This window comes from Otolemur garnettii, unplaced genomic scaffold (assembly GCF_000181295.1).
Source record: "Otolemur garnettii isolate 467f Iridium unplaced genomic scaffold, OtoGar3 scaffold00100, whole genome shotgun sequence".
Classification (NCBI taxonomy): domain Eukaryota; kingdom Metazoa; phylum Chordata; class Mammalia; order Primates; family Galagidae; genus Otolemur; species Otolemur garnettii.
In genome coordinates, this window is record NW_003852495.1 from 4,761,418 (window position 1) to 4,776,280 (window position 14,863).

The 14,863-nt window shown below is 46.6% G+C and overlaps 2 protein-coding genes across 2 annotated transcripts in view; both read left to right on the forward strand.

The window, feature by feature from the left end:
• The first annotated feature begins 441 nt into the window (after nt 1-441).
• Nucleotides 442-3,510, forward strand: LOC111727313 (androgen-binding protein homolog). Its single transcript, XM_023516892.1, is given in 5 exon segments — nt 442-483; nt 1,020-1,191; nt 1,654-1,748; nt 1,750-1,836; nt 3,409-3,510. Coding segments are annotated over 5 exon segments (498 nt in total).
• A 9,461-nt stretch (nt 3,511-12,971) lies between these two features.
• Nucleotides 12,972-14,863, forward strand: part of ZNF181 (zinc finger protein 181) — a 12,941-nt gene continuing 11,049 nt past the window's right edge. Inside the window, exon 1 of the mRNA XM_003796083.3 lies at nt 12,972-13,043. Coding sequence (XP_003796131.1) covers nt 13,035-13,043 — 9 coding nt within the window. The 5' untranslated portion in view covers nt 12,972-13,034. The remainder of the gene's footprint in view (nt 13,044-14,863) is intronic.

Sequence of the window (14,863 nt, forward strand, 5' to 3'; positions counted from 1 at the left end):
ACCTTAGGTGTATGTGGCTGGCGCCTTAGCTGCTTGAGCCACAGGCGCCGAGCCCATGTATCATTTTCGTTCTGGCTTACAATCCAATAATACATCATTTATTTTGATGCTCATACTGTCCCAGATTTGACCACCAGGAACTTTCTCAGGCTTCCTCCTGCTACAGTGCTCATAGACAATCTCATCTTGCCAGTGCCAACAAATGGCTTTCCTAGGGTAGAAGATTGAGTTGAGCTTCTGAGAGGCTAAGCAGACAAAGTGTCACCTCTGGTTGACCTGGAACCCCACAGAGCTCTGGCCCACAGTGGCCTGTAGGGATGTGGACACCTCAGGGGGTTCTGCTGATGTTACTGGATGGGCTGTGTAGGTCCAGCCCCTTTTGGTCTGTCTTTATTGATGGAGAAGGGTGAGACAACCAGGAGAAGGGACAGTGCTGGAGCCATGAGGAGTCAAGAAGGGGCCCAGGGATTGGCTCCCTATAAGGTGAGAGGGAAGCTGGTGGCATTACCAGACCCTGAGGAAGAAAACACGTGGCCACAAGTCTTGGCACTTCCCTGGTATAGAGTGACTCAGAGGCCAAAGATGTACCCATCTGTCCTTGGGGCCCGATCAAGAGATGGCAGCTGTTAAGATATTCAAGGGGCCCCTGTCAATCCTGGATCCCTAGTCTTATCCCAGGTCTTTAACTCAGGCAAAAGTCAGTTTTCTAGATGATCTTTTGGCCACCTATAGTGACACAGACTTGTCCTTGACCCCTTTTGTGACTTTCATTTGTCCATTTGAGGAGAGTATTGCGTTTAGAGCCAGGACAGGTGGAGGAAGGATATGGCCAGGAGGCAGAGATGACATTTGTGGCTGGGATAACAGAGTATTTGTTGACCTTAGAAAGATCAACTCTAGTTGCTTTTTGGCAAAGATACCACCACTTCTCTCCAAAAGTCAAGAGCATTAGGACAAATGTCTCCAGGAGTTTTGCTCCTGAGAGTGGGCCTAATGGAATCACATGTTCCTCGGCCCAGCCCACAGGCATTTGGAGCTCCTGGAAGGGGTGTGGGCTAGTCTCAGGGAGCCAGCGGTTTATAAGACAGCAGAAACCCTGCCCTGAGCAGAGCCTTCCAGCAGCCAACACAACGAAGGGGGCACTGCTTATGCTGGTCTTGCTGGTGACTGGAGAGCTGAGCTTCAAGACGGGTGATTGTGGGAAGGAGGGAACAGGTGGCCTTTCACACCTTGCCCTCCCCTATGTCCCTCTGTCCTTCCAGATCTCAGAGCAGCTTCTAGGGATTTAGGGGGCATCTGGGAGATCGTCCCCCGGGGGCGTGCAGAAGACCTGAGTGGAGAAAGTGGTGGAGAAAGGGAGGCCTGCAGGTGGCTGAGCACACAGTGGGGAGAATAAGTGGACACAGTGGTGCTTATTTGAAAGCCAGAAGCACAGCAGGCTGGTGTGCTGTGGTCAGGGACAGAGGGGTTGCTTGTTCTGGCCTCCCTCACTGCTCCTTACTTCTGGGAGTGCCCCTTAGAGAGGGCACTCTCTGAGACGTCAGCAGTTCTGGGAGAGGGCACATCTCTGCAGGAAGTGACCCAGGAGACACTGGGGACATGAAGAACCTCCACCCCTCTGACCCTGGCTGCTTTCTAATGAGATGTTTTCAGCAGAAGCTTGCCCTCTTTTCTATGCAGTCTTTGCTACAATTGGCCTTGGAAATAAGCACATAATGGACATTGTCCTCAGTGAGGCCAATGCTACCCAACCCAGAAAAGGCAGCCTTTGAAAAAGTCCAGGAATGCTACAATGAGGGGGGTCTCAAAGCCAAGACGCTGGATACGATCGCCTTGGTAACATCCTCCCCACGCCTGCCCTGCCCACTCCACACGCAGCACACTGTCGTGTGCCACATACTAACAGACCACACATCGTGTGATACACAACACACATGATCTACCAACAATCTGCTCCAACCTTCAGGGCATATAATATGTGACAAAAAGCCACCTGCATGTCCACCCTGTTCTGCCACCGCACCTGTTCCTCTGACACCAATTAGCTTACACACAGTTGGTAAACAGGGGAAGGATAGACATGAGACTCCTGTGCTTGTTTTCCTAGGGGAGCTAACACTGTAGCAGGAGTAGAATTTTTAACGTTTGTCAGCAAAGAAAGTTCTCATTTCAGCTCCTGCACAGGTGGGAGCCCTGTAAGTTCTATCTTTTTTGGTTACAGCCATCATTGTTGTTTGGCAGGCCGGGGCTGGATTCGAACCCGCCAGCTCAGGTGTATGTGGCTGGCGTGTAAGTTCTATCTTATGAATTTTAAAAATGAGAATCTGCCCTTGGATTCCCTTCCCAGGAAGAAGTGAGGCCTGAGCAAGGTCTCACTTGTAAGACTTCTGCTTATTGGCTGGTTTCACTTCTGCTAGTGCCGCCTTAATGGCTACTCTACTAGCCCAGATGGAGTCTCACTTTCATCTCTATTGACTCAGGGTGCAAAAGCCAGAATTTATCCCTATGATTTTGATGCTTGAGGCGGCTTTTAGTTACATGCCACTGCTCACTGGGATTATCCAATATATTTCCTGATGAACGTTTTTTATTTTTATTTTCTTTTTGAGACTGAGTCTTGCTCTGTTGCTTGGGCCAGAGTGCAATGGCATCATCATAACTCACTGCAACCTCAAACTCCTGGGTTCAGGGGATCCTCCTGCCTCAGCCTGCCAAGTAGCTAGGATTATAGGTGCCCACCACGACTTGTGGTTAATTTTTCTATTTTTAGTAGAGACAGGGTCTCACTCTTGCTCAGGCTGGTCTTGAACTCCTGAGCTCAAGTGACTTGTTATTGTTCTTGTCACACAGTTATGTAGATTTTAAATAGTCTGTCTCTCACCCTATTTTCCCAAAAGTGCTCTTATTTTGAGTGTCTGATTATGCAAAATGAGAGGTTTTTCAAGTAACAGAATTCCTTATGCTGATCTATGCACACAGGACACATGAAGCTGTTTACAACATATGTGTACACATTCTACCCATCCATACATCTGACAGACAGGTCTCAGGTGCTTCTCATAAAACCAAGGCTGAGCCACCTTGCTCCTCCCTTGGGCCCAGTCTCCCGTTGCCCTCCAGAACCTTCTCATCTCCTTCCCTCCCTGGCTGGGGTGGTTATTCAGCCTCCCTGCTAACACCTGTGCTCGGGCAATTGAGCAGCCATTCTCATCCTGGCTTGACTGACTGCAGCCCCCTTGCCAGGGTGGGCATTTGGGCCAGAGGTTCTTCTGGGGGTGGAGCTAAGTCACAGAGAGGAACTTTTCATTCTTGTGGATGAGGAGTGGGATGCTGCTGGGTGGGGGTTGGGTAGCCCTGCTGTGGGTTCAGGACCTGACCGTAGTCACCTCTGTCCCCCTTCTCTCCCAGAGCATCCTGACCTTCAGTCCAGAATGCCTCAAATCTGCAGCAAAAGAGCTAGAGGAAGATATTAAAAAGGTAGTTTCCAAATTGAACCCTTTGTCAAGATGAATCTTTGCCACTCATGCCTGATGCGAGCACCATCTTCCTGCCCTGCTCTCCATCCCACCTGAAGCTGGAATCCAGACACCTGTCCCCACCTACTGTTGTCTTTGTTAGGCTGTCCCTAATAAAACACTTGCAGCTCAGCAAGGTGCACCTGGTGTCTGCGTTGTGTGAGGAGCAGAATGTGGCTGAGGGTGAGGAGAGATGACACATGTGGCCACTGAGAACGTGGGAACAGGCCCTGCCACTGACTAGCTGTGTGATCATGGGCAAGCCAGTTTATCTTTCTGAGGCTGTAAAATGTAAAATGAAGACTCAGTAACATACGTCACCCTAGCCTATACGAGTCTGGCAGGATAAAAATGGTGTGAGCGGCTACTGACAGCATTTCTCTGGCTCTGGCCTTTATCATAGTTGCAAAGCTTTAGTCTGTTGTATGGAGGATAATTGTTGAGTAACTCAGGAGGTGACTGGACGGGCTCATCCCAAATCCTCTTGGCCTCCCAGTGTCATTCCCTATTTTCTACTTCTTGGCTAGATGTCTCCTGAGGAGGCTGACCTTCTGCAGGCACGCTTGGTAACACTGCTGCTTGTGAGTTCTGCCATGGGGACCAGGACCCTAAGTAGTCTCAGCCTGGGAAGAGGGACTAAAGGAGTAGATGATGGAAACTCACCATCAAGGAATGCCAGTATCATGGAAAGAGCTCAGGCCTTGAGGTCTTATTTCTAGCTTGGTACAGTGGCTTCCACCTGTAATCGTAGCACTCTGGGAGGCTGAGGTGGGTGGATCCCTTGAGCTCAGGAGTTTGAGATCAGCCTGAGCAAGAGTGAGACCCCATCTTTAAGACAATAGCAGGGCATTGTGGTAGCTGCCCTATAGTCCCACTGAGGCAAGAGGATCCCTTGAGCCCAAGAGTTTGAGGTTGCTGTGAGCTATGACACCATAGCACTCTACCAAGGGTGACAAAGTGAGACTGTCTCAAAAAAAGAAAAATCTTACTTATAGAATGTCCCACCTGGGACACTGCTGTTATCTACCCTCAGTGTCTATTTCCAAAAGCATCAAATGGGTAACTGTGCCATATGATCATCTCAAGAGATACAAAGAAAGCATTTGACAAAATTCAACACTCTTTCATGATTAAAAACCCTCAAAAAACTACGCATAGAAGGAACATGACTCAAATTGTAAAAGCCATGTATGACAAACCCCCAACCAACATCATGCTGAATGGGGAAGAGTTGAAAATATTCCCCCCAAGAACTGGAACAAGACAAGGGTGCCACTGCCATTACTACTATTCGGTATAGCGCTGGAAGTCCTAGCCGGAGCAATCACGCAAGAAAAAGAAACGCAGGGTGTCCAAATAAGGAAGGAGGGGCCAAACTGTCAGTTTGCACTGATGACATCATCTAGTATCTGAAAAACCCCAGACTCTACCAAGAGACTCCCGGAACTGATAAGTAAATATAGCAAAGCTTTAGGTTATAAAATCAATGAATATAAATCAGTAACATTTCTATATACTAGTAACAGTCAAGCTGATAGCCAAATCAAAGCCTTAGTACCATTCACAATAACTACAAAGAAAATAAAATACCTAGGAATATACTTAACAAGGAGATGAAAGATCTCTATATGGAGAACTATGAAATATTTATGAAGGAAATTGCACAGGACACAAACAAATGGAAAAACATATGTTGCTCAAGGATTGGTAGCATCAACATTGCTACAGTGTGTATACTATTCAAAGTGATTGACAGATGCAATGCAAAATACCAATGTCAAATTTCACAGATCTAGACTGAAACAGGGCCCCTCTCTTCACCACTCACAAAAGATGGATAAAAGAAAAGACTTAAATATAAGGTATAAAACCCTAAGAATTCCAGAGGAAAATGTAGGAAAAATGCTTCTGGATATTGGCCTAGGCAAAGAATTTATGACTAAGACCCCAGTGGCAATCACAGCAACAACAGAAATAAACAAATGGGATTTGATTAGACTAAAAAGCTTCTGCACAGCTAAGGAAATAATCAACAGAACAAATAGACTACCTAAAGAATGGGAGAAAATATTCATAAGCATACATCTGATAAAGGGCTAGGATCCAGAATTTACAAAGAACTCAAACAAAGTCGCAAGAAAAACCAAACGAACGCATTAAAAAGTAGGCAAAAGACATGAACAGAAGCTTTTCAAAAGAAGATAGACAAATGCCAACAAACGTATGAAAAAATGCTCAGCATCAGTAAACATCAGGGAAATGCACATGAAAACCACAAGGAGGTAACGCCTTGCTCCAGTTAGAATGGCTTTTATTAAAAAGTCCTGAAACCTCAGGTGTTGGTGTGGATGCAGTTTTAACACTAAAATGTTTGAAAAATTGAAATTTTCAAAAATTCCTTATTTTCACGGCCATAGGAACATGTTTCACATTGTTAAGGTTTTGGGGTGTGTTCGAGTCCAAGGACATTTGAGTTCACTCATCACGTCCATTCTGCCTGCAGTGTTTTCACCGGACAAGATATTCTGCTGTGCTTTCTAGCTGAATTCATTAATTAGGAAGTCAGTGCCCAAGGCCCTGCCACAGTGTCTAAGATTGTTCATGAAGGGACAGGATGTTGATTTTGTTGCAGATGTAGTCTCAGGCTCCAAGGGTAAACAGTTCTTGGGATATGGTTGCCATGGCAATGTTGTTAGGATCATTCTGACAATTACAAACAACACAATTACAAAAATGATAATCCACATCATAATCCTTCTTGCACTTTGGACCATCCATGGCAGTCCTCCCAGTGATTTTCAGCAGGCACAGTAAGGACTCCTGTGCTACGCTCCCAAAATACACTCTGTGCTTTAGTTTACTCTGCCGTGGTCTCCACAAACATCTCAGACAGCACTGAGTGGTGGGTTCTTTTTATCTGAAGATGTATAGAAGTTGGGTTCCCACTCTTATCCCGATGAAAACTTTGTTCAGTGAACTTTATCTCAGCTCGAATTTAATTAGCTGTTTTCTTGATTTCTTTATTCAGATCTTCAAGGTCTTCTTTTATAGTTTCCTTCTGGATTTAGTGAAGGAAGAATGGAATTATACAGAGTTATTTTATGCAGGTAACTTAACTTAGTTCACGTACAAATATTCTAGACTTTTGTCCTCCCCTCAAGATTTATAATTTTGCTTCCTTATAGTATTTTATTTATTTATTTTTTTGAGACAGAGCCTCAAGCTGTCACCCTGGGTAGAGTGCCATGGCATCACAGCTCACAGCAACCTCCAACTCCTGGGCTTAAGTTTACATTTCCTGTATTGCCAAAAGTTAAAACAAGAAATGAGATCTAAATTTCCACACAAATTTGCATCAGATATTTCCAAAGCAAAACTACAATTCCAACAGATATTTTTGGACCTCACTGCAAATGCAAAGGAAATTTCCTTATTTTAAAATCCATTTAACTTGGCTGGGCATCCATAGCTAAGTGGTTAGGGTGCCAGCCACATGCTCCAGGGCTGGTAGGTTTTTTCTTTTCTTTTTTTGTGGAGACAGAGTCTCACCTTATTGCCCTCAGTAGAGTGCTGTGGTGTCACACTGCTCATAGCAACCTCCAACTCCTGGCCTAGGTGATTCTCCTGCCTCAGTCTCCTAAGTAGCTGGGACTACAGGCGCCCGCCACAACGCCCGCCTAGTTTTTGGTTGTAGTTTGTCAGGGGCCGGGTTTGAACCCACTACCCTCGGTATATGGGGCCAGCACCCCACCCACTGAGCCACAGGTGCCGCCCAGGCTGGTGGGTTTGAACTTGGCCCAGGCCTGCTAAACAAAACAGAAACAAAAACAAAATAGCCAGGCGTTGTGGTAGGCGCCTGTAGTCCCAGCTCCTAGGGAGGCTGAGGCAAAAGAATCACTTGAGCCCAGGAGTTTGAGGCTGCTGTGAGCTATGACACCGAAGCTTTACAGAGGGTGAAAAATTGAGACTGTGTCTCAATTAAGAAAAATAAATAAATAAATCCATTTAACTGTGTGAGAAATGACATACTAAAAAGTAAATATCAAAAGAAAAGTCTAATGGCCTTCTACAAAAGCCATGCTAGTGATCAATATACTCTATTTAAATCACATCTTTGGTTTGGCACCCATAGCACAGTGGTTACGGCACCAGCCACATACACCGAGGCTGGTGGGTTAGGACCCAGCACAGGCTGCAACAAAAAAATAACCGGGCGTTGTGACAGGTGCCTGTAGTCCCAGCTACTTAGGAGGCTGAGGCAAGAGAATCGCTTGAGCCCCCCCCAAAAAAACAAAAAAGAAAAGAAAAGTTGAAGATTTTACATTTTTGGTGTTTACCTGGAAAGAGTTGAAACACATTTTTTTTTTTTTTTGACAGAGTCTCAAACTGTGTTGCCCTTGGTAGAGTGCCATGGTGTCACAACTCACAGCAACCTTAAACTCTTGGGCTTAAGTGATTCTCTTGCCTCAGCCTCCCAACTAATTGGGACTACAGGCGCCCGCTACAGTGCCTGGCTATTTGTTGTTGTTGTTGTTGCTGTTGCAGTTGCCATTGTTTAGCTGGCCTGGGCTGGGTTCGAACCCACCAGCCCTGGTGTATGTGGTTGGTGCCCTAACCACTGATCTACGGGTGCTGAGCCTATTATTACATTTTGAATAGTTTGGAAACTTGTTTTATGACTTGTTATATAAGTTTGAAAGTGTGATCTGATGAAATTTTAGGTACTGGGAACTAGTGCAGAAGACAGAACTGACCAGAGGCAGCGAGATGTGTGGGAACTAGTTAGGAGTCTGTTGGGATCATAGTGGAGAGAGATAATCGTTTTTTTTTTTTTTTGCAGTTTTTGCCGGGGGCCAGGTTTAAGCCCACCACCTCCGGTATATGGGGCTGGTGCCCTGCTCCTTTGAGCCACAAGCGCTGCCCCGAGAGATAATAGTTTTGACTAATGCATTGGTCATATAGCTGAAGAAAGTTTTGGAAGTGATGGATTTAGGAGAATCGCATGATATACACAGAGCTGGACTTGAGAATGGCTGGATGTTGGGTATGATGGAGACAGATGTTGAGGAGTTGCCTAAGTTACTTCTGACCTTGTCAATCTCTTGAATGTCCGTCTTTCACTAAAACTAGAGAGCATAAAGAGGTAGGAAAATCATGAGTTCTTTAACAGGCATATTGTGTTTGTGGTGCCTTTGATATATTCAAGTGACCTGAGGAAGCTTCCTAAAATCTCTCTCTCTCTTTTTTTTTTTTGAGACAGAGTCTCACTATGTTGCTCTTGGTAGAGTGCCGTGGCATCACAGCTCACAGCAACCTGAAACTCTTGGGCTCAAGCAATTCTCATGCCTCAGCCTCCCCTAAAATCTCTTTTCAAGGACAGAGTGACAAAGATAACTAATAAAAAAGGTTAACCAATATAAAAAGTTTACAGCAAAGCAAAATGAGTGAAGAATATTTTTTTTTTTGAGACAGAGCCTCAAGCTGTCCCCCTGGGTAGAGTGCTATGGCATCACAGCTCACAGCAACCTCCAACTCCTGGACTCAAGCGAGTCTCCTGCCTCCGCCTCCCAAGTAGCTGGGACCACAGGTACCCGCCACAACGCCTGGGTATTTTTTGGTTGCAGCCGTCATTGTTGTTTGGCGGGTCCAGGCTGGGGATTCGAACCTGCCACCTTAAGTGTCTGTGGCTGGCACCTTAGCCATTTGAGCCACAGGTGCCAAGCCATGAGTGAAGAATTTAAAAATCAATTTATAAAGGGATTCATAGAATCTTCAGTTGTTAGTATTATCAAATACATGTTATGAGCAAGCATGCCTACTATGGTAAAAAATCTTTGATAAACTGAAATTTTAAAAAGTCCCCAGGAGAGGGAATTATGAATGGGAAATCAGAATAATAACTCAGAATGCAACAGAGAGATTAATAGATGTAAATTACAGACAATTTAAGACAACTGGATGATTCAGAGTGCCAAGACCTGTCTTATAGCTAATTGGAGTCCACCAAGGAGAGAATAGGCAACAAGCACGAATAACATACGAGGAAAGAAGAGTTTGCTGAGCACAGGAAGATGGCATTTCTCAGATTCAAGTTGTTCAACAAATCCCAAGCAGAAAAAAAATTAAGACTTTTGTACCCGTTGTGGCGGGTACCTGTAGTCCCAGCTACTCTGGAGGTTGAGACAGGAGAATCGCTCCAGCCCAAGATTTAGAGGTTGCTGTGACGCCAGGGCACTCTACCGGGACAACAAAGTCAGATTCTGCCTCAAAAACAAAAACAACAACAAAAAAGCCACAAAGAGTCACAATTTCACACTTGGTAGACTCACAAAATTTGAAAGTTTCACAAAATAAAGTGTTTGCACTAACAGTTAACAACCAAAATAACTATAAGCTCTAGTAGGAGCATGCATTAATACATTATGGAAAACAATTTGTCATTGTAAAACAAAGATGCTTATGAGAACATACTTTGTGCAGGCAAGTCTTTCCTTACTGAGAGGAAACCAGCTGATGCCATAATGTTTTTTTTTTTTTTTTTGCAGTTTTTGGCCGGAGTTGGGCTTGAACCCACCACCTCCAGCATATGGGGCTGGTGCCCTACTCCTTGGAGCCACAGGCTCCACCCATAATGTTTTTTTTTTTTTAAGACTATGGCTGCCGCAGAAGTTAACCACCACACTCACACGATCTACAAGTGTGTAGATGAAGTGATGTAGAAGCACCACCTAGCGAGTATCATGCACGTTAAGTACTTGACGTGGACAAGAAAATTGATACCCTACTATTTATAATTTAAAAAATAAGTAAAATAGACCAGGCATGGTGGCTCACACCTGTAATCCCAACATTCTTGGGAGGCCGAGGCGGGTGAATCTCTTGAGCTTAAGAATTTAATGGAGACCAGCCTGAGCAAGAGTGAGACCCGTCTTTACAAAAAATAGAGAAACTAGCCGGGCGTCCTGTAGGTCCCAGCTACCAGAGAGACTGAGGGAGGAGGATCGCTTGAGCCCAAGAATTTGAGGTTGCTGTGAGCAGAGATGAAAGGCAGACCCCTGTGCAGTGCAGGGTCACCAGAAAGTGTCAAAAGGGAAGAACATCCTCAGCAAAGGAAAAAGCATGTACCAAAAAAATAGGGTGACCAGATGTCCCGCTTTTTAACAATTTGTCACGCATCCCGCGTTTTAAAAAAGGCCTGATTTTTGGAAAGAATGCACGACTGGGCGGGAGAACAGGAAGGAAATGTATGGTTTTCGGCTGCCATGTGGCTATTTCGCCAGAATATGAGTTTTGTATTATTTTTGTTAATTTTATAATGTTAAACTATAATAAATAATTGTTGAGAAGTGATTATCGAGAACTGCTTATCAAAGTTTGCATTGTTGTCAGGCCCTGCCCTGCCCCCTGGCCATGTTGTCCAGCTTTACAAATGTTAAAATCTGGTCACCCTAACCAAAAAGGCCATACCACCCTGAATGCGCCCGATCTCGTCTGATCTCAGACGTTAAGCAGGGTCGGGCCTGGATAATACTTGGATGAGAAGACTGCCTGGGAATACGGGAGAAGTGGGGGAAGTGGGGGAAGGAGGGAAGGAGGGAAGGAGGGAAGGACTGGAGGGAAGGAGGCCTGGCTGGGCACTATGGCTTACGCCTGTAATCCCAACACTCTGGGAGGCCGAGGAGGGTGGATAGTTGGATCTCACGAGTTCTAGACCAGCCTGAGCAAGAGCCAGACCCTGTGTCTACTAAAAACAGAAACACTTCAGCGCCTGTGGCTCAAGCGGCTAAGGCGCCAGCCACATACACCTGAGCTGGCGGGTTCCAATCCCCAGCCCGGGCCGCCAAACAACAATGATGGCTGCAACCAAAAAATGGCCGGGCGTTGTGGCGGGCACCTGTAGTCCCAGCTACTTGGGAGGCTGAGGCAGGAGACTCGCTTGAGCCCAGGAGTTGGAGGTTGCTGTGAGCTGTGATGCCATGGCACTCTATCCAGGGGGATAGCTTGAGGCTCCGTCTCAAAAACAACAACAACAACAACAACAACAACAACAACAAAAAACCCAGAAACGCTAGCAGGGGCGTGGTGGCGGGCACCTGTAGTCCCAGCTACTCGGGAGGCTCTCTAGAGCCCAAGAGTCTGAGGTTGATGTGAGCTAAGATGATACCACAGCACTCTCCCCAGGGCGACAGAGTGAGACTGTGTCTAAATAAATAATCAAACAAATAAGTAATAAAATAGAATAAAAATAAGTAAAATAAATTGCAGGGTACCAGCAAGGCCAGCCCACATCCCGGCAGGAGATTCAATTTGTGAGAGCACGGATGACCCGGAAGACCTAGTCGCGGCCGCGTAATTTTCTGGAAAGTGTAGTTTTGTGGCCCGGGAGCCCTGTCCTTACAATGCCAGTACGGGCTGCCCTTGGTTCTGGGAAGGATACTTCGCCAGAAGACCACGGCGTGCGCACCCTGGCTCCCGGCGGGGTAACTTCTCAGGAAGCCGAGCCCGTTTTCCTGGCGGGCCGCCAAGTCGGGGCCGCCATGTCGGCGCCGCCGCGGGGACTCCTGGGAAGTGTGGTCTTCCGCGGGGCTGTGGTGCTACGGTCAGTTCCTTCTGTCCTGGAGGCGGAGGAGTCTGGGAAATGTCACTCGGTCGTGGGCATCGCTCCTGGTTCGTCCTCCTGAAATCTCGGGCCTGAGAGCGGGTTCCTAGCTCTGGAAGGACCCCGGGCAGTGTAATTCCCGGAGTCCCAGCCGGTGGCCCGCTCGCCAGCGACGCAGCGCATCAGGTAGGCGGAGGCGCCCGCTCCGGACGTCCCCGGGCCTCGGGGCCAGTGAGGTCCTGCCGCGGAATCGCCAGGTGGGGGTCCCGGGGGACTCCGGCCGGGGAAGCTTGGCTGGTCCCGGGGCCTACGCCTCGGTGTGTCCTCGGCCGGGGCGTCGGTGCCCTGCGCTGTAAGGAGGGAAGAGCGACGGTGCTTCGCTTTGACAGCCGTTGCAAAAGCGAGTGAGTGTCGGTGAGCACTTACCCAAAGCAAACGCCCCCGACGAGGGTTTTCACGTTATCTAGCCAAGAAGCTGACGCTTTCCAGTTGTGTAACTTGAAGAGATAGATGGTCTCAGTGTCTCCGAATGTCAGTTTCGTCATTAAAAAAAAGTAATCTGAGATAATGAGAAGGTCCCCCATTTATAGTGGTGAAGATTGAACAAGCGGATATTTAAAATTATTACTATTGCTTATGAGTCTGTCTTTGAGTACAGAAGAGTTGATGTTCCCCGCAGGTGGCACTTGGTATAACGGTCAGTTAGGTCATGCCAAGAAGCGCCCTGTTGAAGTGAAGGGAAAGGTTGGAACTCAGATTACCATTGTGCTTTTCCTTTGTGGTGTATCGCAGAGCTGACGATAAGTCCGGTTTCTCACGGCTGCTTTTTCCTACCCTTACTATGCCTTCTCAGGACACTGCCCCTTTATAATTCAAGAGCCCGGAAGAGGACTGCATTGACTGTCGTGAATCGCAAAGTAATGTCTCAGGTAAGTCGGTTTGTCCCCATGTCTTCCTGAAACTCCTATTAGGACTCTTTGAGTTTTCTTCTCCTGCCTGTTCCTGCCTAAGAAAGCCCTAAATGGGACTGGTTCTATGGTTCTTTTCATTATAGGAAAGGACAGAACCCACAGGAAAGCCCCAAAGTACTGTCCTCCTCACTCACTACTCTTTTCTACAGTTTTCGGCTGGAAGATTCTCTAGAGTTCTGAGTAAAAAAAAAAAATTTTTTTTTGAGACAGAGTCTTACCCTGTTGCCCTGGCTAGAGTGCCGTGTCATCATCATAACTCACAGTAACCTCAAACTCCTAGGCTCACGCTATCCTCTTCCCTCAGCCTCCCTAGTATCTGGAATAGGCGTCCTCAAACTGCGGCCTGCTGAGGACATTTATCCGGCCTGCCAGGTGTTTTTGCCGCAGCTACCTGTCCTATTTAGCAGCTGACTTGTCCCGGGCGCAGTCTGGCCCTCAAACGGTCTGAGGGACAGTGAACTGGCCCCCTGTTTAAAAAGTTTGAGGACCCCTGATCTGGAAGTACAGGCACCTGGCTCAATGCCTGCCTAGTTTTTCTATTTTTATTTATTTATTTATTTTGAGACAGAGTCACAGCATGTCACCCTTGGTAGAGTGCCATGGTGTCACAGCTCACAGCAACCTCAAACTCTTGAGCTCTTGCCTCAGCCTCCTAAGTAGCTGGGACTACAGGTGCCCACCACAACTCCTGGCTATTTTTGTTGTTGTTGTAGTTGTCATTGTTTAGCAGGCCTGGGCTGGGTTCGAACTCCCCAGCCCCGGTGTATGTAAATGGCACTCTAGCCACCAAGCCTAGTTTTTCTATTTTTAGTAGAGATGAGGTCTTGTTCTTGGTCAGGCTGGTCTGTAACTCCTGAGCTCAAGGGATCCACCCTCTTTGGCCTCCCAGAGTGCTAGGATTATAGGCATCAGTCACCGTGCCTAGCCCACATTTTTAAAATTACAACTCAAAATGCAAGTTTGGAATTTTATAATAGATTTTTTTTTTATGGTTGTCAAGACCATATTATCTGGTCTCAATTCCTCCAGTTGCTCAAGTCAAGAGATGTCTGGAGTTGTCCTTAATCCTTCCCTTTCACTTAAACTCGCATTCATATGTTCTAGTTAGATCTAAAATGTATATAGAATATATATAGAATCTAACCAGTAGTTACCCTGTAGCCTCCACCACTGCTGCCATCCCACTCTAGGCACCTGCATCATCACAGTAGCCTTGCTGGATTCCCTGCCTCTGCCTTTAACCCTCTTCAGTGTGTTCTCCATACATCTGCCAGAGTGAACTGTTACATAAATTCCTGTCATTTCTCAACTTAAAATTTTTCAGTGGCCCTAACTTAGAATAGAAGTCATAGTTCTGTAATGACCTATAAAGCTTTTGTGCAGTTAGACTAGTACCTCTCTGATCACACCTTCCTCCTCTGCCTCTTTGTTCTTGTGTGCTCCAGCCACCCCCTCTAGGCCCTGGAAGTTGCTGTACTGTCTGCTGGGAATATTTTCCCCTAGGTTTGCACAAGCTTACATTCTTATCTTCTTCATATCTTTCCTCTGTGGTTATTTTCTCAGCAGATCTTCCCTGAACACCTATTTAAAATTACAGTCACCTTCCATTGCCTATTCCTCCCCCTCCTGCGTCACTGCTTCCTTGGTTTCCATAGCACTTATCACCTACCAGCTGACCGCTCTGTTTAGGGTATGCACGCGCTCAGCACTTATCACCTACCAGCTGACCGCTCTGTTTAGTATATGCATGCGCTCAGCACTTATCACCTACCAGCTGA